Source organism: Daucus carota, chromosome 5 (genome assembly GCF_001625215.2).
Source record: "Daucus carota subsp. sativus chromosome 5, DH1 v3.0, whole genome shotgun sequence".
Taxonomy (NCBI): domain Eukaryota; kingdom Viridiplantae; phylum Streptophyta; class Magnoliopsida; order Apiales; family Apiaceae; genus Daucus; species Daucus carota.
In genome coordinates, this window is record NC_030385.2 from 26,345,908 (window position 1) to 26,370,207 (window position 24,300).

Here is a 24,300-nt window from a genome sequence, read left to right on the forward strand (position 1 = left end):
CAACTCCAACCAACTCTTTATACTTGCTCTTTAGTCATATTTTATAATTATTTGAGAGAAATGTTGGGGAGATAATTCGAGAGAAGTGAACAGAAAATTAGAAATAAAAGGAAGTGATTATTTTATTCAATGAAAATAAGTTAGGAGATGCTCTTTAAAAGAGAGGAGGGGGAGGAAGCTCCTAACTTTCTAGAGCTTCCTCTCTCTCCTTTCTTTTAAAGACCATCTATGTGCTACTAACTTATTTTTATTGAATAAAATAATCACTTCCTTCTATTTTTATTCACTACTCTCTAATTCTCTCTCCGACTTTTCTCTCAAATAATAATAAGATATGAGTAAAGAGCAAGTATAAAAAATATGGTTGAAGTTGTCACGATATTCGATGTATTAACTTACTAGAAGGCACTTATTATATTATTTTTCAAATAAGGATTTAAGAGCATCATTGGAGATGCTCTTAAACAGCTACTAAGAGCTCATTGGATATCTAATTTTCATATCCCCTTTAAATGTAGAGTTAGGAGCTTGTCTGAGGAGTACATCGGAGATGCTCTAAGTCGCTATTGCTTGAACTACTCCTTATAATATGAACTAAATAAATATTAGAATTCATTAATCGAATAATAACAAATATATAATTCAATAATTAACAATCATTTAAATATGCAAATTATATAATAAGAAATAAAATACTATAAAATACTAGATGCTTTGGTAAATTCACAAATCCTAAAAATATGAACATTTAAAACACCTATGAATCTACCAACAAATTGCAGTTATTTATTGTCTAATTAATTAGACAAATTTCTTTTATATAATTATATTAATTGATAATCAATTAAAATATGATTTTATAATTTTTCTAATTTAAAAAAATCGCACGCACGTAAATGTGACTATATTTGGGTGTAGGGTCTGTTTGGTAATGCCGTTAAAAAATGTTGTGTGGTCAGAAAGAGTGCTAGTAAAAAAAGTGTTGTTGTAGAAATCAGATAACTGTTTGGTAATTTTTTTGATATTTGTTTATTTTAAGTCATAATATAATAAAAATAATTTTTGTAGTGAGGTTTGATAATGAAATTTGTAACAGTTTTTGCAAAAGCTGAAAGCAGCTTTTTCCAAAAGTATGTGAGGATCTGCTTTTTCTAAAAGCAATTTTTCAGCTAAAAACTGTTGTTCAGAAAAGCTGCTTGTAGAATTATCAAACAGTTTTTCACCTGTTTTCCAGCAAAAAGCTGCTGTTGCGGTCCAGCAACCCCAAATGATACCTTAGAGTTTTGCTCTACTAGATTACTGCCAAAAGTAAATTACTAGGCACATAAAAAGAAAATTTCCCTTAAGAAAAAGGTATTTACATAAAAAGAAGAGCAAGCCAAAAGTATCTTTCTAGTGATCAAAATAATTCAAGAAACGATCAAAATTCCCATTTTAAACACTGATTTGGGTCTTTCCTCAACGTCTTCTCCCACACTAGTTTCCAATGGCTGAAGAGGAAAAACTAAAAGCAAAGCAAGTGGATGAACAAACTGGCAACGAAGAACAAGAACAAGTTAATGAACTAGAAGAAAAGTGGGTGAAATATTACTCGTCTTTACATGAAATATTGCTTGTGGGTGAAGGAGATTTCTCATTCTCGGCGTGTTTAGCGCAGTCTTTTGGCTCTGCTTCCAACATTGTTGCTTCTTCTCTTGACTCCTTTGGTATTATGTTTTAAGCCCTTTTCTTTACCCTTGTGTTTTTTCATAATTTTGGGTTTGGAGGATCTTCTGTACTGTAGTACTTTTAATTATGTTTTTGTATTTGCTTGCACCCCTTTTGCTTGATATATCATATATGTGCGCGTGTATGATATCGCAGGTGGAAGTTAAAATTATGGTATTAATTGATAGTGTATTTTGCATCTCATGTTTTGTGGTGGGGTTATGATCAGGACTGATCTATATTGTTTTTCTGTGGGGGTGGGGGTTTGAATCTTTTTATTTGATTTGGTGAGCATATGACCAGCAGTGATAATACAAGTGACATACTTTTTGTTTCTTCAAAGGTAAGTTGGGTATTTTTTGATTGTCGTGGTACTTAAGACATGACTCGTGGTACTTAAGACATGACTCCGCTTAGGTTCGAAACCTCCCCCTCTTTGTTAGTGAGGGGCGAGGAAGAACTATATCCACTAGGATAATATGCTAGAGATTGAAGAGGACTTTGATAAAAAGCACCATTCCAGTTCAGGAGGATATTTGGTCCCCGAATGTAGTTAGGTTTTCATCAAGAAGTTGACAAGTCCTATTATCAAGCTTTTGTTTTTTGCTTTATAAAGCTTACCCACCTTAGCTTCTTGCTAAAACTATTTTGTAAGCCATGTTTTAGCCCCTCCGCTTACTATATTGCTTATGTACAACTCATCTCAATTTGAGCTTTTAAGTTTTAACCATATTTCTTCATATGATTTCTTTTACTAGATGATGTCATCAAGAAGTACAAGAACGGTGATTCAAACTTATCAATTTTGGAAAAGTTGGGTGCTTCGCATTTGCATGAAGTCGATGCAACAAAAATGAAGTTTCATAGTGATCTTAAAATGCGTAAGTTCGATAGGATCATATTTAATTTTCCTCATGCAGGCTTCTACGGAAAGGAAGACAATAGACATCTCATTGGGTAAGTAACAGATCCGCATAGGTGTATGTAATTTCCCATGATTTACAAAGTCATATATTATCAGCCATCAATGATCAGTCTCTTTTTAGGACTGAAAGGGAAGTATTATGGTTTTATATCTGCATGACGTTCTATGCTGTTAAGTTATGTATAGTTATTATTACAAGTCATAAACAAGAAGGTGTATGTGATTTCCCGTGATTAACAAGGTCATATATTATCAGCCGTCAATGATCAGTCTTTTTTTAGAACTGAAAGGGAATTATTATGATTTAATATCTGCATGATGTTCTATGCTGTTAAGCTATGTATAGTTATCATTACAAATCATAAACAAGAAGGAAAGACTGTTTTTTACTGCTGCTGGCAAGATCCTTTTATAATGTGATGGGGATACTCCTGTTTTGAATATGGTGAGAATGGAAATAGTTTTTGCACCATTTGTCCGGGTATATTTAAACACAACTTGTCAAATGTTTCATTAGGAGTTAACAGATGGGCTTGCGCAGATATATACTTGATCCTACTTAATTTTTTCCAATTAAGTCAAGTGCTTGAGGCGCACATGTAATTATTGATTCTAGTAAAAAGTTCCTCCTTTTTGTAACTTTCCTTTCATCTCCATTTATCCTTCAGGACTATATCATCATGTAATTCTATAGGAACATTAGTGAAATAAGAAACAAAGCAATATCAGCACTTAGTCATATACTTATATGTTGATGTCTCAGAAAGGGGTAGCTAATTTCTAGTGCAAGTGCTGGATACAAAAATCGTAAGCAGATGCCAATTTTTTTGTTTTTTTGCCGATTAATTTTGCTTCACCTAATGGAAAGTTCAAGATGACATAAATGTGCTCTGATTCATTCTCATTTACAGGCAGCACTTTTATTATTCTAAACATGCAAGTTAAAAGAATTACAGAACTCATATTCTCATTTTATTTGTTTTGACAACTAATTTTGGAACTGATGGAAGGTTATCTGATATTATCTGCTAGGAAGATTATATTAAGTTCTTGACATGCAAAGTGCCTCTCTTAAACATCAATTTATTTATGAGAGAAGTTTCATGTTTATGCATCATGAGATTTATTTTTGCAATTCTAAACAACTCCATGTTTAGCAAATTTTATGTGCAAACTGAATTTGTTTTGTAAAGGCGGGGTACTTTTAATAAATAATATGTTAGTAATGTAGTGTTGGTCCTTTTAAAATTTGCTCCTATTCAGGTGTTGTGTGTTGGATTCATCAATTAAAATTGTCTGGCACGTGTTTGTCCTGCATAAACTTCTAGCTTTTGTTGCTTTAATGATTTCAATTTATGGTTCTATGAATGTTGTCTTTTGAAATTTTAATTAATTACTATTAGTCGTAAATGAAGGATGCACAAGAAGCTTCTTAATGGTTTCTTCCGGAATGCAAGTGGTATGTTACGACCAAATGGTGAAATACATGTGAATCACAAAATTTCAGACCCATATTGCCACTGGAATCTGGAGGAACTTGCTAGTGATAATTCTTTGAGACTAATTGAATGTGTTGCTTTTAAGAAGGAAGACTACCCTGGTTACGAAAACAAGCGAGTTTCAGGTTTAAAATGTGATGATAAGTTCCTCTTGGGCGAGTGTTCTACCTTTAAATTTAGTTTCTCTCCAAATGCGAAACAGAACATGAAGAGACTGCAGAAACCTGCAGATTCTCCTAAGTTTGTGCCACAGCGGCCAAACTCTTTTATGTTTAGACACCGTCCATCGGATCTTGTTGCATATGCGAGTGGCACTCCAGCATGGAACATAACTTTAGGAAGAATCCCTGAACTTCTTCAAACTCTTGTACATGCTTCTCATCAGCAAGGAAACATTCTTCAGCATGGGCAACGTCATGGACTCCTCCAGAATCCTGCGTGTGCTTATCAGCAAGAAAACTATCAAGCAAACAGGCACCCCTCATCGGATCTTGTAACATTTGTTACTAAAAATCCAGCATTGAACATACCTTATGGAAGATCTTATTTACCACTTCAAGCTCCTACAAGTGCTTCTCAGCAACAGAACTTTATTGAACATGTACTACCTCGTGAACTCCGTGCTTCTCAGCAAGGAAACATTCGTGAACATGTACTGCCTCATGAACTCCGTCAAACTCTTATCCGTGCTTCTCAGCAAGGAAACATTCAGGCTCGTGAATTCCTACAGGCCTCTTTATGTTCTAATCAGCAACCTCATTATCCCACATCCAGGTGCCCTCCATCTGATATTAATCTGCAGATGAGCAGCATCCAAGGGAGTAATGGATCGCTGCATGTTGACCTCATATTCTCGAAATGCAAAAGCATCTTCGGTGGGTACTTTGAACAAGTAGTAAAAGCATTAGGAAGTCCTGATCACAGCTCTAAATTCCTGGAGGAAGCTTTTCAGCTTGGTTATAAAAGGTATATGGCTGGAGATCCGAGAGGAAGTCCAGGTAATTACAAATATATTCTAGAACAGCTGCGCAAATTTGTTGGCAGAGAATCATGTCTAGTGAGCAGGCCTGTGGCTGTTGAAAATAACCGTGCCAGCAACAGCAGATTTGGACCATTCATGTGAACCGTTTTGAACATAACGAACAAACCAGAGTCAAAGTTTCCTCTTCAGTACATGGAGAACTCAACTAGCTTGCTGATTACTTGTTTTGTTCAGCGATGTTTGATTTTGTTGTCAACTGCTTTTGTGCATCTGTTGTCCAAACTTTAATCGTTCACTCTGTTACAGTAAATCGCTGTTCAAATATGTATGAAAAGACTACTAACTTCTGGCTTTAACTTGATTGATATTTCTTGACATTTGATCAATCCTCGTCGTAGTTGATGTTGAAGATGAATGTCCAGCACAGGAGCATTTTAGAATTCAGTTTTCTATAATTGTGTATCTTGTGTTCTACAGTACAAATTAACAAATGCTGCGGTTTATTCTTGCTTATAAACCGTTTTGTTGCTAAACAGAATATATTCCTGCAACGGTGAGACCTAAATGCAGTTGTGTTTCTTGTTTCAATGGCATAAAACGGGAACTACGATTCGATTTTATTTTCTTGTCGAATGTCATGATGAATATGGAAAGGTGTAAATGAGCTGATATCCTTGTGAACGGTTCTGCGTTCATCACGAAAAGAGTTCGGTTCAAGTTGCTTCCGATTTATTACTGAGTCAGCTTGAACACAATGTAATATTATAAATGGATTTGTTAACTAGCCAAAATAAGTCGGTTAATATATTCGTGAGAATATTATTGGTAGTTTACTAATAAATTTAATATTAATTACTCTCTTCGTTCCTCTCAATTCTTAACATTGGAGAATAAGGGCGTGGCACTGACTTTAATGAGTTTAGAAAACATAGTTCTATAATTCTTTTTAAATTTTTTTTTTCTGAATAAAAATTTAGTGCTTAAATTTTTATTCAGAAAAAGAAAATTTTTAAAAAATGTTATAGAATTATGTATTATAGGCGCATTAAAGTGTGTGTCAAACAGTGAAAAAGAAATGTTAAAAAATGAGTGGGACATAGTATATTTTTCTAAAAGTTTTTATTGAGCAGTAATAATTAAGTTTGTATATATGTTCATATTTTGATTGTTTATTAAAATATAATTAGTACCATTATTAGCTGGCGTATAATAATTAAAAGTATATAATATAATATATCAAATATTTAAAATTATTTGCATTAACAGAGGGAGTAATTTGGTCAAGTGAAAAAGTTGAATCATCGTAAATGATAAGTGTTTGAAGATAATGAAGCTGTATTTAAAATTGTAAACGGTAATTATAAACCCCATTTTAAAATCTGGCTTGCAATATTTAAGCAACGTCTCCTCTCACACTCCACTAGTTTACATTTTACAATGGCAGAAGCTGAAAAGGCAAGTAAGGTAGATAGACAAAAAGACAATGATCAAGACGAAGAAAAATGGGTAAAATATTACTCATCGAATCATGAAATATTACTGGTGGGTGAAGGAGATTTCTCATTCTCAACATGTTTGGCACAAGCTTTTGGCTCTGCTTCCAACATTGTTGCTTCTTCTCTCGACTCCTATGGTATTTTCATCATTTTATTACACCCCCTCGATCTTTTGTTCACATGGGTGTTTTTATTTTGTAGCAGTAGCATTTTTACTTTTGTATAGTTGCTTTAATTGTCCTTATGTGTGTCTTGTAAGAAGGAATAATGTTGTTGCTTGTGGGTTTAATTTGTTTTTGTTTTGTGGTGTGGCTTTCATTAGGACAGCTCCATATTATTTTTCTATAAATATTTGTTGATTTTCGAATGAGGGTACGTATGAGCTTCAACCCTCAATCGAAAATAAGAATATTCACTGAGTTTATTACAATGTTAGGGTTTATATTTTATTAGAGGAATTTTTTATTTTTTGTTGCTAGCTCAAACTTTTTGTTACAGCTTTAAATGTTTTTGCCCCTTGGTGAATAACTCAAACTTCTTTTATTTAATTTCTTCATTGTAGTAGTAGAATAGTAGGTTGTATTTGCTCACTGTTACTTTTTTCTGAATCTAAATGGTTATTTGTGATATATTTTGTCTACTAGATGATGTGATTAAGAATTATAAGAAGGCTGGATCGAATTTTTCGATCCTGGACAAGCTGGGCGCTTCACGTTTTCATGGAGTTGATGCGACAAAAATGAAGTTCCATAGTGATCTCAAAATGCGCAAGTTCGATCGGATCATATTTAATTTCCCTCATGCTGGTTTCACTCATAAAGGTCGTAAACGAAAGGAAGATGATAACTGTCTCATTATGTAAGTAAAAATATGTATGCCCAAGTACATTTGATCTTTTATATACTTATTAGATATCAAATGTATAGTCGAACAATCAGTCATTTTGTGGACGGTAAGGGAAGTCATATTTCTATCTACATAGGTATTATAAAAAACACGGACAAATCTTTCCGTAGCAGTGTTGACAAGATATTTTTTGCTACGTAATCCAGTCATGGAGATGGCAAGTTCTTGCTTATGGTCATAAAAGAACGAAACAAATATATAGACCATTTTGTTCGGAATGAGTTTAACATAACTTGTCAATGATTAGCAGGAATTCTCAGATGGTTTTGGACTGGTTGCTTGTTAATATAAAGCAAAAATGGAAAGTAATTCTTATCTGCACATACTTTTACTTTTTTGTACATGCATACTGCGGTGTCTTGGTGCGCCAGGCATCCGTCTTTCTGGGATATTAATATTACACCAATGAAATTCTGATGTGGCCTTTGGTTTACATTCCAGTTATAATAGATATAAAAGAATTTTAAGGTCCTGTAGGATGTGGGATTTGAAAGAAATATACAAAAAAGGAGGAGGATTTGCCTGGAATTCTTGAAATAATGATTAATAATGTGTGCACTAATGATGAAAAGAATGTTGTGTTTCTTAGTAAAACTGAACAGGGTAAGTTCACAGAAAGGATGTGTTGTAATTCATTTTCTTTATAAAGGGATATCTGATATGTTATCATATAGAGGGTGAATTGAAGAGTCTCAGATTACCTTATAGGCTCATATGCTGTGCTTATTTATTTTGGCAACTACTTTTAACAAACCGACAAAAGGGTACCTGATGTTGTTTATTAGAGGTTCTTCAAATGCAACATAGCTCTTTGTAACATCAATTTAGCTTCTGGGAGGAGTTTATGTTAAAGCATAATGACATTTAACTTCAAGTCTTAAACGATTTTGTGCTTTGAAATCCTTATGATCAAGCTAACTTGCTTCTTAACAGATACAACTTACAGATGTGTCTGCTGTTTGTTTGAATACTGGATTGACAATTTCATTTCTTTAATTCTCAGCTGATTGCATTAGCACAAATAAGGATTTACAGTGCTTGCATGCAAATATATGTTGTGTATAGCTTTTGTTATAAATGCTTTGTTGATAAACTGTGATACCAGTTATATACCATAGATAATGTTATATTGGTGACAACGGTGAGTTGTTGGATTCATCAAGTAGAATTTCCTAGCACATGCCTTTTCTGGTCTTGCACATTGTTTTACTTTTTGCAGCTTTGATGATTAATCTAATCTATGGTTTTCTTTTGTGATTTATATCAACCACATTTTGTCATGTATGTAGGAAGCACAAGAGGCTTCTTGATGGATTTTTTAAGAATGCATGTGGTATGTTACGTCCAGATGGTGAAATACACGTGAATCACAAAACCTCATTTCCATATTACCACTGGAATCTGGAGAAACTTGCTAGTCAAAATTCTTTGAGACTAATTGAGTGTGTTGCTTTCAACAAAGAAGACTACCTAGGTTATGAAAACAAGAGAGGTTCTGGTAAAAGATGTAATGACTGCTTCCTCTTGGGCGAGTGTTGTACCTTTAAATTTAGTTTCTTTCAGAATGCAAAGGTGACTAAAGTGAAACGGAATGTGAAAAGATTGCGGAATCTTAAAAAAGCTCTCAAGTTGCCACAAGAGCCAAGCCCCTGTAATTTTGGACATCACCAGTCAGATCTTGTTCCATTCATGAATGACACCCCAGCACTGAATGTACCTTGTGGAAGACCTCGTGAACTTCTTCAGCCTCCTATTTATGCTTATCACCAAGAAAACTATCTCGAACGCAGGCAACCTCATGAACTCTTTTGGGCACCTATACCTGCTTATCAGCAAATAAACTATCTTGAATTTAGGCAACCTGCACTCCTTCAGGCTCCTTTACATGCTTTTCAGCAAGGAAACTATCTCATATTCAGCCCTCCTCCATCTGGTTTCGATCTGCGCATGAGTAGCATCCCTGATTGTATGGAATCACCACATTTTGACCACATATATTGGGAGTGTGCCAGGATCTTCAGCCCGTACTTTGAACGTGTTGCAGAATCATTAAAAAATGGTGATCATTATTCGTCTTGTTTTCTTGAGGAGGCTTTGAATGTTGGTTATGAAATATATATGGCTGGAGATCCACGAAGAACTTTAAGAGATTATAGGTATATGCTGGAACAGCTTCGCAAATATGTTGTTGGAAGACCAGAAAGGCAAGTGAGCAGGCAGTTGAGTACAGAATATGACTTTGCCAGCAACAGCAGTAGGCATTTCAGGTCTTAGTATCGAGCAATCGCAAGACTTGCAGGTAACATAGGAACATAACCATGATCAACAATTCCTTTTTTGGTACAAGGAGCTTGAATCTTAGCTTTTTGGCAATTATGTTTGCTCAATTACTCTATATGTTTTTGGTTTTGGTATCCAGCAGTCCATTGCATGTTTACATCTGATGTACAAACATTAATCAATCTGTTTATCTACTGCCTTTTCATACATGTATGAAAAGATTATTAGCTTTTCGACTAGGTGATAAATTTTATTCTCTGAAACTTAAGAAATCAAACATTGCATATATGTATGAGGAGATTATTATCATAGAGTATGAAGGGACCGTTTTCAAATCCCCATGTTTTCGAAGTATTTGCTAGCAATTCGAACACAAAAATCTGTCTTTATTTAAATATGTGATTACATGGGTTTATAAACTGTAAATTGTGACTGTTTGGAAAAATAGTTGGTTAACTTGGAGCAGTTTTCTTTAAAAAAATGATTAACTTGGCGTAGTTGTTTAGAAAGTTTGTTATATCATGGCTATGAGCATAATTAAACATGTTCAAAATTGTAGAGGGCTTGTTGATTTATCAAAAAAATATTTGAACTAAAGAAGCATATGATATATCCATCGGTATATTCTTTTCTTATCAAGTTAGCTTTAATTTTGTCGATTGCAGCTGTTACTGTGAAAAGAGTGTTCTACAATAAAATATGTCAAAAAGGATTTCTGTAACTGACTTGCTGATGAGTTAATGAATGATTAATATGTGTCATATTCGTAAAAGATGTGACGAATTCAACTGGTATCGAAAATGTTATACAATATTTCAAAAATAAAATACTTAAAAAATGTTGTAGTAAATTAGTGGAGTAATATTTGTATTTATAATAATAAATTTAAATAATATCTTATCTGTAATCATTTTTAGTAAAGTTAGTTGTCGAATACAGATTCCAGGTCCGTAGTTGACCAGGTGTGAGCTGCCTCTGTAGGTTCTGATATTTTGTGGGAAGTTCAAAAAAAATTCAAATTTAACGTCACTTTATTCTTACACTTTTTTAAGTACTCCCTCCGTTTCAATTTACATGTCCATCTTGAAGAAAATTTTTTGTTTCAAATTACTTGTCCAATTCAACTTTCAATGCAAAATCATATTTCCAAAGTCAATTCAACTCCACATATCTCTTATTTATATTTCCTAGATCAATCTCACTCCACATATTTTGATCATTTAATGCAATTAATTTGTGAACAACCACTTTTCTTAAACTGTGTGATTTTTCTAAAGTGGACATCTAATTTGAAACGGAGGGAGTACTTTATTCCATTTTAATACTTCACAATCAAATAAGTACTACACAATCAACCGAAACTCATTTAAATTTAAGGAAAGTCCAGGTTACTACAAATAGAAACATCATATCAAATGTGGGTTAGTTATTGGTAGGTCTAAAACTTCTCAACCAACTTGATTATAACTAAATTATACTATGCTCTCAAAAAAAAAACACTAAATTATACTAGAAATTAATGATATTTGAATTTTCTTCGTGAAGAATTAAAAATTTGAATGATACTCGGAAATTTAGTTTTAAAAATCGGTTCACCCGTTAGTGAAAAAGAATATTCGAGCGAAGTCGAACGCCCTCAACAATAAGGACATGGATTTTACACAATTAAATTAACATTTCATGACTCCAGAAAGCCTAACTATAATAAATATATCAATTAATTTCATTAAAAATGCTCATTTTTCAGATTTTTTTAAATTTCATTTTTAACTCAAATATAAATATTTGGACGAAAAATGAAAGAGTACGCTCATGTACTTAGGAGAATGTAATTTACTTGGCACCAACTTATCACCAAAAGTCCAAACCAATAACGCGGAAGATTACGAGATACACTACGACACGTATAGTGTAAAACTAGGATTATACTGGGAAACTGTACGTAATTCATTTTTATAAATTACGCGTGACGCGTCTAGTCTGCCAAGACAGGGACGACACTGTATATAAATCCCCTCATTTAACTACCAACAGTATCATTTACAAAACCGTTCCCAATTTCTCTAGCTAATCATTTCTTCCACTTCACATATCTAATTTTCTGTTTCTTTCACGTCTTGATAATCATCTCCCCGTTGTTGATCTACAAGCCATCATGAAGGTAACTAGATTATCTTTATTATTTTTTCTTTCGCATTAATGCGCCTGTGTGGCTTTATATTTTACCTATTTATAAATCATTTATTCATTATTAAATAATCAAATAATTAATGGTAATGCAGCAAAGGATCGAGGTGAAGGTAACTATCAAGAACGATAAAGGCCGTTCAAAAGCTATGCAGATTGTTGCTGGAATAGAGGGTACGTGTAAAATCTTAAATTATGCTAGGCAGTGCAGATCCAATAAATTATTCTAAATTTTACAAAATTATAAAAATGTTTCTATAAATTTTGAAAACATTGATTATTTTTGAAAGATTTATTTAATTTCACCGAAATATAAATCCATCCGTCCCTAATGTTAGGTACATGCTTATTATAACGAGTCAAACAAAGCAGTTGACAAATTTTGTTTTGGAACTAATTAAGCCGGAATAATGTTAATCAGCCGCTTTGTGATTGTTTGAGCAGGTGTGAGCTCGGTAACGCTAGGAGGAGAAGATAAGAACATACTAATTGTGATCGGAGATGGCGTGGATGCAGTCACCTTGACACAAGCATTGATCAAGAAACTCGGAGGCGCCACCTTGGTGAGGGTGGGACCACTTAATGAATACGGTCGATTTGATGATCAAGAAGAAGCTGCAGCATCCATGGTTTATGTTGGTCAATCAAATAATTACGGGGACTATAGTTATGGTCAACCAAGATATAGCTACTACAATTCGCCGAGGTATCCTCCTCCTTACTATGATCAATATTATCAGCAGCCTGATAAGTGGTGATTCAAGCTTTACAAGAGGAGGCCGAATGTATGTTAATTCCTTGATTGTGAATAGGTTTTGTCGCCCAAATCCACCTGTTGTTCCATCAACTTGTGTCGAGATTTTAATCAAGATTAGTGAGTGCTTGTTTCTTGATACTGCATGTGTAATGTATATCACGATACTTTGGTTTATTGTCTTCACATGAATTTTTGCATTCAATTTTTCCCGTAAAGTTATTAAGTTTGACTCTTGTAATAGGAGTAGCATTTTGTTAGATTTCCTGTACACCTGAATGTAACAAAAATCTCCATCAATAAAATTCTTCCATCTAAACAAGAAATAATTATTCTCTTAATGTGTGGTCATGTGACAGAAAAACCTTGAACATCAACACGAGTAATATGCCATTTTAAGTAATTAAACACAACTTCACCCTATCACGGAGTTGCACTGGTGAATCCAACAGTACGAGCTACTGAATGAATCTGCACCATTATTAAGCAAAATAAGTTCCAAACTAATTAATGGTGACAAAATGAACATGGCAAGTTGACAGCAAAAGTATATTCATGTCACTATTGACGTTAGATTTTATTACTATGCAAGTTGTTATATGAATGAAGAGTATGTATACTTTGCCAGTTGGACCAACAATACTAAGCTTAAGTAAACGAAGGCCGAGTTAAAACTGATTAACTCAAGTTAGGGTCTTAGCTAGAGGCTTGGGCCGGCTGCACCCGAGTTTACGACCTAAACGATGGGATGGAGTATGATAAACAGTTAACCATTTACTCAATTTCTTTTTATAAACCACAATCACAGCACACCTTCCATTTTCTTGCAACATAGTTTTGAATTCTTACACTTCCGTAAAAACAAATGGGACAGATCATTTACAGCTAGAACTAGAAGTCCTTGATGATCAGACGTTACTTTAGTCTTAATTAATTGGATTGACGGCAGGATACAATATATGTTCAAGGTACTGACTACGTACGAGTGCGCCCTTGTTGCTGATATATGCTCCAGCAAGTAATAACAAAACCAACTTACTTTTTCTTGGATATCCTAGCTAAGTAACAATTATTTTCCCGGTACTATTTCACATGTCTTTTTTAAAATAATTTTTTTCCCCCTCAATTTACTTGTCGCTCTCTATTCTCAGTACAGTTTTTGAATGATTTTTGTTAAGATATTCTTGAAATACAATTTTTTTCATACAATTGGCGATCCAATACAACCTAAAATCATTTTTTTCAAAAAATTGTAGTTGCTTTGATTATATTAGATATTTATTTTAGATGTATTTGGTTGCAAATAGAAATTTTTTGCAAAAAAATTCAAAAGATCGTATATTTGCATGTTTTTATTAAAAAATATTTATATCTGCCAAAAAATTTGAAAATGAGTATATTTTTCAAGAAAAACCATTTATTTATTACTGAATATTCCAAGGTAATTCCCTATTCAAAGAAAATTTTGTATAAAAAAAAAATATACAGTTCCTTACAGCATGTCCGGTCATAGAAAACCCTTAGCTAAAATGTGAGTTGACATACCAAAAATAAAAAAATATAATCAACCTCTCAAAAAACTCACACTCCAACCATAACTATCTGTTATCTATAATTTTGACCAACCTCCTATGCATGACTATATTTGTCAAAACTCTTCAGGTGTGTAAGAAATCTGTAGGAAGATTGCACATCATTTATTACCACATTGAATTGATATATTCTATTTAAGAATCTAAAATATTAATAACATATTATTTTTAAACTATAACATATCATTGAACTACAATGTCTTACAAGTTAAGTAAATTTTATATAATGTCTTGCAGGTCCAATTTAGCTAACAATTATAATCAACCCATTAGAGATATTGCTTTTCCAATATTGTAATAAAATAAAGGATCGCAAATGTTTTTTGGGATAATTAAAGAAATGGTGATTGGTGAACAACAAATTACAAACGGACTAGGTTTAAAGCAGTACTGTCATACAATTCGAATATAAAAGGAAATAATTTCAGCATATAGCCATGAGCTTCCATCATTATTTTTCTTTCCGTCAGGAATGAGCTTCTTTTATTGACTTCCGAATCCTTCCTATGAAAGAGTGGAGTTTCTGTTCTCTTAATAACTGATGACTACTCTCTCTAAATATATTGATACATAATCCGTCATATTAGTACGTAGTATAACATTCACCGCGACGCAATAACGATTTTTATTAGGTATAAGATCTTTATTGATAGAGATTTTTTTGCAAACACCATTATTAAAATAGGGCTGTAATTGAGTTGATACGCTCGATAATCGCTCGGTGTTCGGTTCGAAAAAAGCCCGACTCGAGCTCGGTTCGATTCATAAACGAGTCGATCTTGAGCACAATTTTAAGGTTCGGTTTATAAACGAGCTGAACTTGAGCACACTAAAGTTCGATTTGATAGTTCGCGAACAAGTTTGAATTATGAGTTCGTGAACATGGTTCGTGAACTTGGCTCGTGAGCGTAGTTCGTAAACTAGCTCGTGAACATGGTTCGTGAACTCGGCTCGTGGATGTGGGAGTTTGATTAATGGATGATTTATTTATGATTCCTTAGAGCATAATTAAAATATTTTTAGAATTTTAATTTATTTTTTTAATTAAATTAAATAACAAACAAACTCGTAAATAAATTTATGAGCAGAAGCTAGCTCGTTAGCAAAGTTTATTAAACAGCTCGTGAACAAAATTAATGAGCGGGGGTGAGCAAAAATTCATGAGACATGTTTGTGAGCGTAAGTTAATGAGCGGTTCGTGAGCAAAAACTCGTGAGACATGTTCGTGAGCGGTTCGCGTGCAAAAACTCGTGAGACAGCTCGTGAGACATGTTCGTGAGCGGTTCGTGAGCCGTTCGTGAACATAGTTATTCCTTAATGAGTCGATCCTCAAACAATATTTTTGGCTCGATCCAAGCTCGAGCTCGAGTTCGCTAATTTTTTAACAAACGATACACGAACACTCTAGAGTTCGGCTCGGCTCGACTCATTTACACCCCTATTATTAATCATCAAATTGAGATTAATAAAAATTTATCATTTAACTAAAAAATGATTATCGGTTAGAAAATCCCAACAAAATGAAATTCTGCTTAAGCTTGTGGAAATGGAGAAGGTTATTTTGTTAAAGGAAGTAACGCGGAAAAGAATGACACACAAAAATTATACAGTATATAAGTACGTAGTAGCTAGAAAGTCATGAGAAACTCACGTAATACTTGTTTATACTCTACTATACTCTTTAAATAAAAAAAAAATGCCTTGGCAAAAAAAAAAAAAAAATAAAAAATAAAAAAAAAATGACGCGCGTCTACTCTTTGAATAATATATTTTCCCGTCTACTCGGACAAGAGAGACTTGTATAAATAACCCCCACAGCATTTACTTCCAACACAAACATATACAACACCGTACGGTACCAAGTTTTCCTGATAATCATTTTCTAATCACTGGTTAGCCGTCCTAGCTAGTTGATTCGGAATCACCATATAATTTACAAACCTTCTTATTTTAAGACTTTGCTACTTCCCGTTAATTCTACAAGCAATCATGCTGGTAAGATTATTACTAATTTGCTTTGTTTTAGCTAGTGGGGTGCGTATGTTTCTAAGTTTTGTTATAAATAGTGTTCATTAATTATTTGTTTGTCAATTAATTACTGATCTTGCAGCAAAGGATTATCGTAAAAGTGGCCATGAAAAAGGACAAAGACAGATCAAAGGCTATGAAGGTTGTCGCAGGAGTTACAGGTACGGTTCAGTTGAAGCTTTCTGCGCATCTCTTTGGTTTTCTCATAAATATCCAAGTTCAACATTAGCTTTACAAAAATATTACATCTTATCCAAATATTTCACAAAAATATTAAAATTTTGAACATATTTGTAAAAATATTGTATCCAACCACATGCAACTATACTCGCAACTAAATGTAATCATACTCGCAACCCCTACCGGGTCTTTTAATTGAAATTGCCGCATGTATTAAATTCGTAAAAAAAATTAAAATAACGGTAGTTTTGAAAAATTTCCTAAAATTTATTTGTCAACGAGCTGCTAGATATAGCCGTAGCATTAATATTAATAGGGTTTGGTGCTTGTTTCGAATGGCAGGCGTGATCTCAGTAAAGATAGGAGGAGACGACCAAAACACCCTGACAGTGATCGGAAGCGAAGTCGATGCAGTGAGGCTAGCTCGATCACTGATGAAGAAATTCGGCAGCGCCTCCTTGGTGAAGGTGGAGCAAGTCGTTAAAGTGTATCGATTTGATCAAGAACAGTATGCAGCGTCCATGATATATGAAGGTCAACGCGCAGACAACTACAACAACAATTATGGTCAACCAAGCTTCTACAACACAACTCCACTGCCACAGTACACTCCCCAGTATCATTATCCATACGAGAAGCCTAATTATGATTCAGGCTGCTCCATCATGTGAATCCTGAGAACCAAATGCATATGTACATAATGTATAAATTAAATCCACCTGTTGTTTCGTCAATTGTGTAGAGATTTTAGCTAGGGATATATATATAGTCATCTTTAGTATCTGCGAGACCGTGAAATAATGGGACCGTTTGGCTAATTTCTTTATCGGAACGAAAAAATGAAATTCATGGAAAAAGGATTAGCCGGACGGGAATGTAGTGCCTACCTGCACATGTTGTGTATGTTTTCTCCAATGTAATTGGTTTTTTAATATAGCATGATGTATGGTTATTTGTGCAGATTTGTTGCGTATGTTAAATTGTTAATTTAACAATGAGTGGTGAACATATCGCGGTCAGAGCAAGTGTCAGTGTCACTTTGCTGTATTTGCCGAATGAGCAAGTGAATCAAAACGTAGGTGACATCTTTTAACAATTTTAATATTTAGATTCTTCCTTCAGTCAAGTTTTAGATATGATGTGTGTTCTTGTTTAAGTTTATTTATTTATTGGATTAATTAATATATCATATGTTGCTAGTCAAATACGTACATATTACATGTTTAGTTGTTTATGCAGGTATAATAATGACAGTTTGTACAAAATTCAGATTTTCTAGGTCTTTTAATAAGTTATCTATATATAGTTTACACAATTATACATGCTCCTAAACATAGTTTTGTTAACAAATGATTTTCGATCCCAAATTTCAATAAATATTTTAATATTATATTTCCCACTATTTACAAAATTTCGTTTTAATAAATTCGGAATTAAGATACTTCTTATTTTGCAATACTATTTATAACAACCATTCTTTCAACATATACAAAACCAAAGTTTAGAGAAAGTAGAAAAATTGATTGGAGTTATTTAAAAGACAACACGTGGAAGCCTTTCTTCTTCTTTACATTAATATAAATATATCGATTGATTTGTCTCACGATCTATTGATGAAAAGTACATTTCCTTAAAATTTTAATCCGACAATTTTTAAACCAATCAAAACAGCATAGAAAACACACCTGGCACTAAAATCTTTTGTATTCTATTTAATTTTCTTCTTCGCAATCTTTTGGTAGACTTTCCTTCACAAATCTCCCAAGTGCCATGCATATGCATTTTGAAGAACTAATTAAAATAACGAATACCAGTGGCAGATGAATCATGTGTTTATTTATATTTCTAGGCATGCTGGACAAAATCTCCAACTATTACTATGAACCAAAATCCTAGACTATTACTGAGAAAAGTATAAATCAGAAGACAATATCTTTTTGAATTGACATTCTGACCCTAAAACTATTTTAAAACATATATCAAATGCAATTTTTTATAGTAGGGCTGGATTCCGGATCTACGGAAATAGAAACTCGATTAAAATGTAAAATTTGCCGACTATTACACAAGCTCAGATATTAATTCATAGCTTCATTAATTTGTCTTTTTAGAAAAAAAAGTGTACAATGCTTAAAAGAGTCCTCTATTTTATATACTTGTCCATACACATAACAAGCCCCTGTCAATCCAGACATCCATTGTCAAGTTGCGTGAATTTAGTTGCAATGTTTGGGACTGGGGAGTCGTTGACTGAGTAAATAAATAGAGTACCAGTAAAACATTATTGGGTTAATTATTTTAACTCGGTTTTCTACGTTAGTTGGTCGGATGGAGACGTGTGATGGTTTTGTAAGTTGACTTGCTAATTAAACTTGCTTTGCATGTCAACTAATTTTGTACTTGTTGCTTGTATTCATGGACCGAGCCGGAAGTGCTTGTAAACTCCCCAGAGGACTGTGCTGTCTGTCCCTTATTTTTACTTTTTTTTAGCTAACCACTATGCTTAATTTAATTCATGATAAACAAAAATTGAGTGTATATCATAGCTTTTAAAGAATATTATATTTAATTCATATGTACAGTAGTGAAAGGCAATTTTTTAATCAAAAGGAAGAGATAAATCATGTAACATGTACTCCTAAGACTTTATTTCAATAGGAACACCATTTTTATTATAAACTCGATCCGAAAAAAGAATGCGATACTTGAACTAGACAGTGAGCTGCCATGAGAAGAGTACATGTATGACACTCCTTCAAGGGTTTCATGACATTTTTGCTACGGAAGTCGGATTTTACTGATAGAACCATTTCCCTCTATTCAGAGCATATCGTAAGAGAATAAAAAGAATCTTACGCCTATATATATATAATTTTGTGTCCAAAGAAGAAAAGTAACAAGAAAAATAATAAACGAGAAAAGAAAGACAAGCTGAATTGTTTATTTTTATTGATTGATATGATCATGTTTGTATGGTGCACTTGAGCATGGTGGTTTTACATGATATAGATTGCAACCAAATTGATAAATACAAGTATTGCAACTGACTAGATAACTTGATCATGTTCAATTAATCTAACTATAGTCTATACATATCTAATTTTAATAGTTTCTCCTTTGCTATTGGATAAACTAAGCTACTAATTATTGGATAAGTTTAACACCCCCATCAAGTTTTATATGGAAGAGAAAGGTTTATCACACTGAACTTCGGAAATAATCTCTTAAGAGGATCATCGTCGAGGAATTTGGTGAATATATCAGCGAGTAGCGGTGGCTAAATAAGCAGTTTCAGACCGCTCAACCGAGACCGAACTATCAATTTATTCGTGAAAGTTCTCGAAGCGAGCTTAAATCGAACCAACACTAACCGTTGAAACTTACACACCAAATACAGGTTTATATTTTGAAAACCGAGACCATCTTAGACGGATCGCCGAATCGAGCGAGCCAGCATGAGACTGAATCGAACCATCTGAACCAGCCCGCGAGTTCTAATTTCAAAATGTATTTGTCTATACAATTTTTATTTTTTTATTATATCGATGCAGTTTGTTCCATTTTTTAGAAGTGAGTGCACTGAAATTATTTGTAAAATAAATTTTTAATTAATAAAATTTATACAAGTTATTTCCTTTCTTAATTAAATAACTAAATAATTGGTTAAATTAAATTATAACCATCGTCACAAGACTCACAACCCGCGGATTCGAAAACTGGTTACGGCTCTGCCCGCTGAGACCAAACTGGCTGATTAGACAGGCCGGTCACGAGCCAGCCTTTCATAACTCGAGTCATTCTGAGTCTCCGTTTGGACTCCCTGTCTCTCTCCTCTCAGGCTCGCTCTCTCCAGCTAGTTCGGGTAATCGGGTATGAGTCTCTATTTCTCCCTTGTACATCTCTCGCAAAACCTCCATATTTATTATTTTCTCTCTGTGTTTATATCTGTATGATCAAAATACAAGTTTATAGTACTTTTCTAGATTTATGATGTTTGAAATCTGATATGAACTTAGAGAAGCAAGCTGATTCGTAATTCAAATTTCAATTGTAATTATGCTGTTCAACGGAATGATAGAAAGCTAATGACAATGATCTCAATAAAACAATGTGTGAAAGCTGTTTCGACTCTTTTTTTTGTTTGGTTTGTACCATAGTTTGTCATGTTGTAAGAATTATAAGTGGCTTAATTTATGGTCATTCTGATCCTGCTTCTCACCACGCAAGCTTGCATTAGTAAATTAAAGATTGCGCTATGTTTGTCTGAGTGGTCAAGTAAATCTGTGAAGCCAATTAGTTGCAGAATTTGCACAAGTATGTACAGAACTTTTTGCTGGTTAAAATACGAGAAATGTCCATCAGGATTCAGGACTGCAAAAGAACCATCTCACGATCTGCAATTTCAAGGCTACTCTTTAAGTTAGGGAAAGTTAATTGGTTGCTACAAAACTAAATAAAGAGAGTTATACAGAATGTAAAACAAACCAAAACTACGTAATTCAGTGAAGCTGTCTTCGCAAGCAGTGACGGCTCATGGCAATTTTGGAGACGTGATCTTTCTAAACTAGAAGGTAAAACTTTTATAGTGCCTTTCTACATCAATTTCCATTTATAAGAAGTTAACCTAAGAGCCTTACAAATATGACCAGCTTGTGATAACTATAAAGTACTTGGCCTAATCCTGAACAGGTCTATAACAGACTGTTACGAATAAACAGACCTGAAAAGAGGGGGAAACGCACTGCTTATGCCAGATTATATGCTGTTACATCATCAAGTGTATCACCTTGGAATAGACAAAAGGTGCAGATGAGATTAAAAGGTGTATTAACTTGTTACCCATGAAAAAGGTTTGTGTGAAAAAGAATAAGATAGTGTGTATAATATGGAGATTTTCCCCAGATACCATTTTCTCAGGGGTACAACGACAACTACAACCTAAGTTATCAGCCCATTCAACTTTGACTAGGCAAGACAGTTTTTCATATCAGAATCTAAAACAGAAGCTTAATTATCATGACTTGATGATGGTATGAAACTTTTTTCTTAATAGTAAATGAATAAGCATGCTTCTTAGTCTTACCAGTATCCTATTTTGTTAAGGTTAAAAGGATCCTAAAGTTTGTTAGGCTTTCGATAATGTAAGTTTATTAATGATTTCATTAATAAAATTTATAGTAAATGGATATTTTTATCTAAATACATTACAGAAACCGCACCTTTAAATTCCAAAATATAACAAATTTTAGCAGCAGCGAGCAATATAAATTCTGAGAGAAAAGTCTGTAAAATTACAGCAGAGAAGTGCTGGAGTTAAACAACCGGTGTGTTCTCTCTCTTTTTTTCTTGATTATTCAAATTTACCGCCTTGGAATCTTTAATTGATCTTGTTGTAGGATTATGGTTCTGGTGAAGGTCTATTTGCTTTAATTTGGGTTTGTTGATCTGGGAGTATAACGAGGTCGAGTTATGTTGGTTGAACGTTGAATTATGGTTATGATTGTTTGGAATTAGGTTTCAGATTAGGGGTAGGCATGATTGTTAAGTGGTGATTGTTTCTTCGCTCAAAGTTTCCTTTCGGCTTGAACATATATATTGTACATGCACCATTGTGAATTAATCGGACTGGCCTGTAAGATATATATTGGGAAGAGTCCATTACATGGTCTTTATCAGAAGAACATATACTTAATGGACACTCAGTCATTCACAAACATAATTGTGAGTACTTTCTTGCGGCTCTGACTCCCATGTTTTTAGTTCAAGTGTCTCGTGAGTCGCGCTAAGGGATGAACTTTAGGATTATAAAAATTATATGAACTATAAAGAGTTATCTTTGAATTGCGATTTGGTACATGTCATCCTGCACTTGATTACTTCTTCAGTATTTCTTTCATAAAGAACTTATTTCATATTGTGTTTTCATGAACAATCTATTGTACTATCATTTTTTTTAGCATCCTATCTTGTTAATCTATACAGTACCAGGCGGAAGATGATTTTTTGATTCCTGCTTTGCTTTTAACATTTACCTCTGCTGTAGCCTGTAGAAGTAGCTGACAATAATATCAATGGGTGCCTCCAGTAGACCGAAGTTGTCAGGGTTACAAAAGCAAGTGCTTGCTCTTTATAGGGAATTTTTGCGAGCAGCTCGGGCTAAATCAACTGAAGATCGAAAACAGATTGAATTAATTGTTTCTGAACAGTTTCGTCGCAATTTAACCCAAGTAGATCGCAAAAATTTTCTTTATATTGAACACTTACTTCGTCGTGGGAAGCACCAACTTGATCAGCTCAAAAACCCAGCTACTATTGGACTATCATCCTTGAATGTAAAAGTTTCGGATGTCAAGCACAGCTAAGTTACGAACAGGGTTAGAAAATTGAATAACATTTCTATGGGAAGCTCAGATATGCTTGCATTGATGAGGGACTGTATATACACTTTTCCTTGTTCAGAGGTATCTCACAAGTTTTTGAATGAATTCTTATATATGATTATTTATTTTATACTGATTTTTTTTGGCTTTATCATGCACGAACCACTAATTCCGATGATTTAAAACCACTCTCACAGTCTCACTATAACATGTTTACGACACTTCTAGCAGATCAACTTGACTGAAATAATGTTGATTACAAAACATTTTTTGTTTACACTTTAATTAAAATCAACTTGCTATTCTACAACATGTTATGTAATACATTGTACTTTAAATATTCGTCGGCGGAAAGGAAAATGAGATCAGAGAAAGTGATAGACAGTAGACTATATACTTAAAAAAAACATAAAATGTTTATTATTCTTGATTGTATAATAACTTAAAAGATGATCAAAATATTTTATCTGTGTCGATTGTCATTTGATTTAATAAAAAATTATATATTTCTAATATTAATAACTTATAAACCGATCAGCTAGCTTCAAGCATTCGCAATGTTTGTATTTAATTCTTAGATTTATTATTTATCAAGTATAAAATAAAAAAAATATTTAAATATCGGTCAGAAGATATATATATTTCGATAAAAATGTTTAAATATATTTTAATAATGATAAAAAAATTACCGGAATATGTTATAAATAAGGAGACACTTAGGTACAAATATCTAATTACCGAAATTTTAATGTTATAGAATTTTAATATGTAAGTCACACGTTACGCTTATAAAGTTTAAATTAGAGGTATCCAAGGTCCTACTCCCTCCGTCCCACTCATTTCTATACAGTTTCCTTTTTGGGATGTCCCATCATTTCTATACATTCCAAATATAGTAACTTTTTATAATATAAAACACTACTACAACCACTACATTCTTCCACTATCTCCATTCTATAATAATATAAACACTATTACACCCACTATTTTCCCCCACTATCTCAAATCTATCATTAAATATAAATAGGTCCCACCACTTTACTCACTTTTCATCTCAATTTACTCACTTTTTACATTTTTTCTTGGTCTCCGTGTCCAAACCAAACGTATATAATCTACCGGGACGGAGGGAGTATATACTATGCTAAGTTGCTAACAGCAAAAGAACAATAACGGGCATGCTACTATGCTAGACATAAAATCACGAAACCAATAGGAGGGTTGGCGATAGAAGATAGTGCGTAGATCACCAACCCACTAACTATTTCTAACTACGTTTTCACGCACTTGCTCAAACAACAGCCATGTTAAAATTATAGGAAACAAATTCAAAGGATATGTTTGGATGCAAGGGAAGAAAAGTTTAGATTGTCAAAAGTTGCAC

The 24,300-nt window shown here is 33.5% G+C and overlaps 5 protein-coding genes across 7 annotated transcripts; all 5 read left to right on the forward strand.

Moving 5' to 3' along the window:
* The first annotated feature begins 1,342 nt into the window (after positions 1-1,342).
* Positions 1,343-5,469, forward strand: LOC108220376 (uncharacterized). Its single transcript, XM_017394125.2, has 3 exons — positions 1,343-1,706; positions 2,466-2,664; positions 4,048-5,469. The coding sequence occupies exons 1-3, from the start codon at positions 1,487-1,489 to the stop codon at positions 5,252-5,254; spliced, it is 1,626 nt and encodes a 541-aa protein (XP_017249614.1). The 5' UTR covers positions 1,343-1,486; the 3' UTR covers positions 5,255-5,469.
* Positions 5,470-6,550: 1,081 nt separating this feature from the next.
* Positions 6,551-10,097, forward strand: LOC108222287 (heavy metal-associated isoprenylated plant protein 41). The gene is made up of 3 exons (XM_017396208.2): positions 6,551-6,746; positions 7,254-7,467; positions 8,805-10,097. Exons 1-3 carry the CDS (start codon positions 6,551-6,553, stop codon positions 9,787-9,789), a joined length of 1,395 nt encoding a protein of 464 aa, XP_017251697.1. The 3' UTR covers positions 9,790-10,097.
* A 1,704-nt stretch (positions 10,098-11,801) lies between these two features.
* LOC108222288 (disease resistance protein Pik-1) lies at positions 11,802-13,065 on the forward strand. Its single transcript, XM_017396209.2, has 3 exons — positions 11,802-11,956; positions 12,078-12,156; positions 12,427-13,065. The coding sequence occupies exons 1-3, from the start codon at positions 11,951-11,953 to the stop codon at positions 12,738-12,740; spliced, it is 399 nt and encodes a 132-aa protein (XP_017251698.1). The 5' UTR covers positions 11,802-11,950; the 3' UTR covers positions 12,741-13,065.
* A 3,095-nt stretch (positions 13,066-16,160) lies between these two features.
* Positions 16,161-17,496, forward strand: LOC108222508 (heavy metal-associated isoprenylated plant protein 16). Its single transcript, XM_017396429.2, has 3 exons — positions 16,161-16,323; positions 16,439-16,517; positions 16,879-17,496. Exons 1-3 carry the CDS (start codon positions 16,318-16,320, stop codon positions 17,205-17,207), a joined length of 414 nt encoding a protein of 137 aa, XP_017251918.1. The 5' UTR covers positions 16,161-16,317; the 3' UTR covers positions 17,208-17,496.
* A 2,730-nt stretch (positions 17,497-20,226) lies between these two features.
* LOC108220431 (succinate dehydrogenase assembly factor 1, mitochondrial) lies at positions 20,227-23,050 on the forward strand. 3 transcript variants are annotated; one of them, XM_017394198.2, is made up of 2 exons: positions 20,227-20,406; positions 22,519-23,050. In XM_017394198.2, the coding sequence occupies exon 2, from the start codon at positions 22,608-22,610 to the stop codon at positions 22,896-22,898; it is 291 nt and encodes a 96-aa protein (XP_017249687.1). In that variant the 5' UTR covers positions 20,227-20,406; positions 22,519-22,607; the 3' UTR covers positions 22,899-23,050. The 3 variants fall into 3 exon arrangements, with proteins under 3 accessions (XP_017249687.1, XP_017249686.1, XP_063950585.1); XM_017394197.2 differs by having other exon boundaries at positions 22,580-23,050; XM_064094515.1 differs by lacking the exon at positions 20,227-20,406 and adding an exon at positions 20,413-21,107 and having other exon boundaries at positions 21,226-23,050.
* Positions 23,051-24,300: the final 1,250 nt, after the last annotated feature.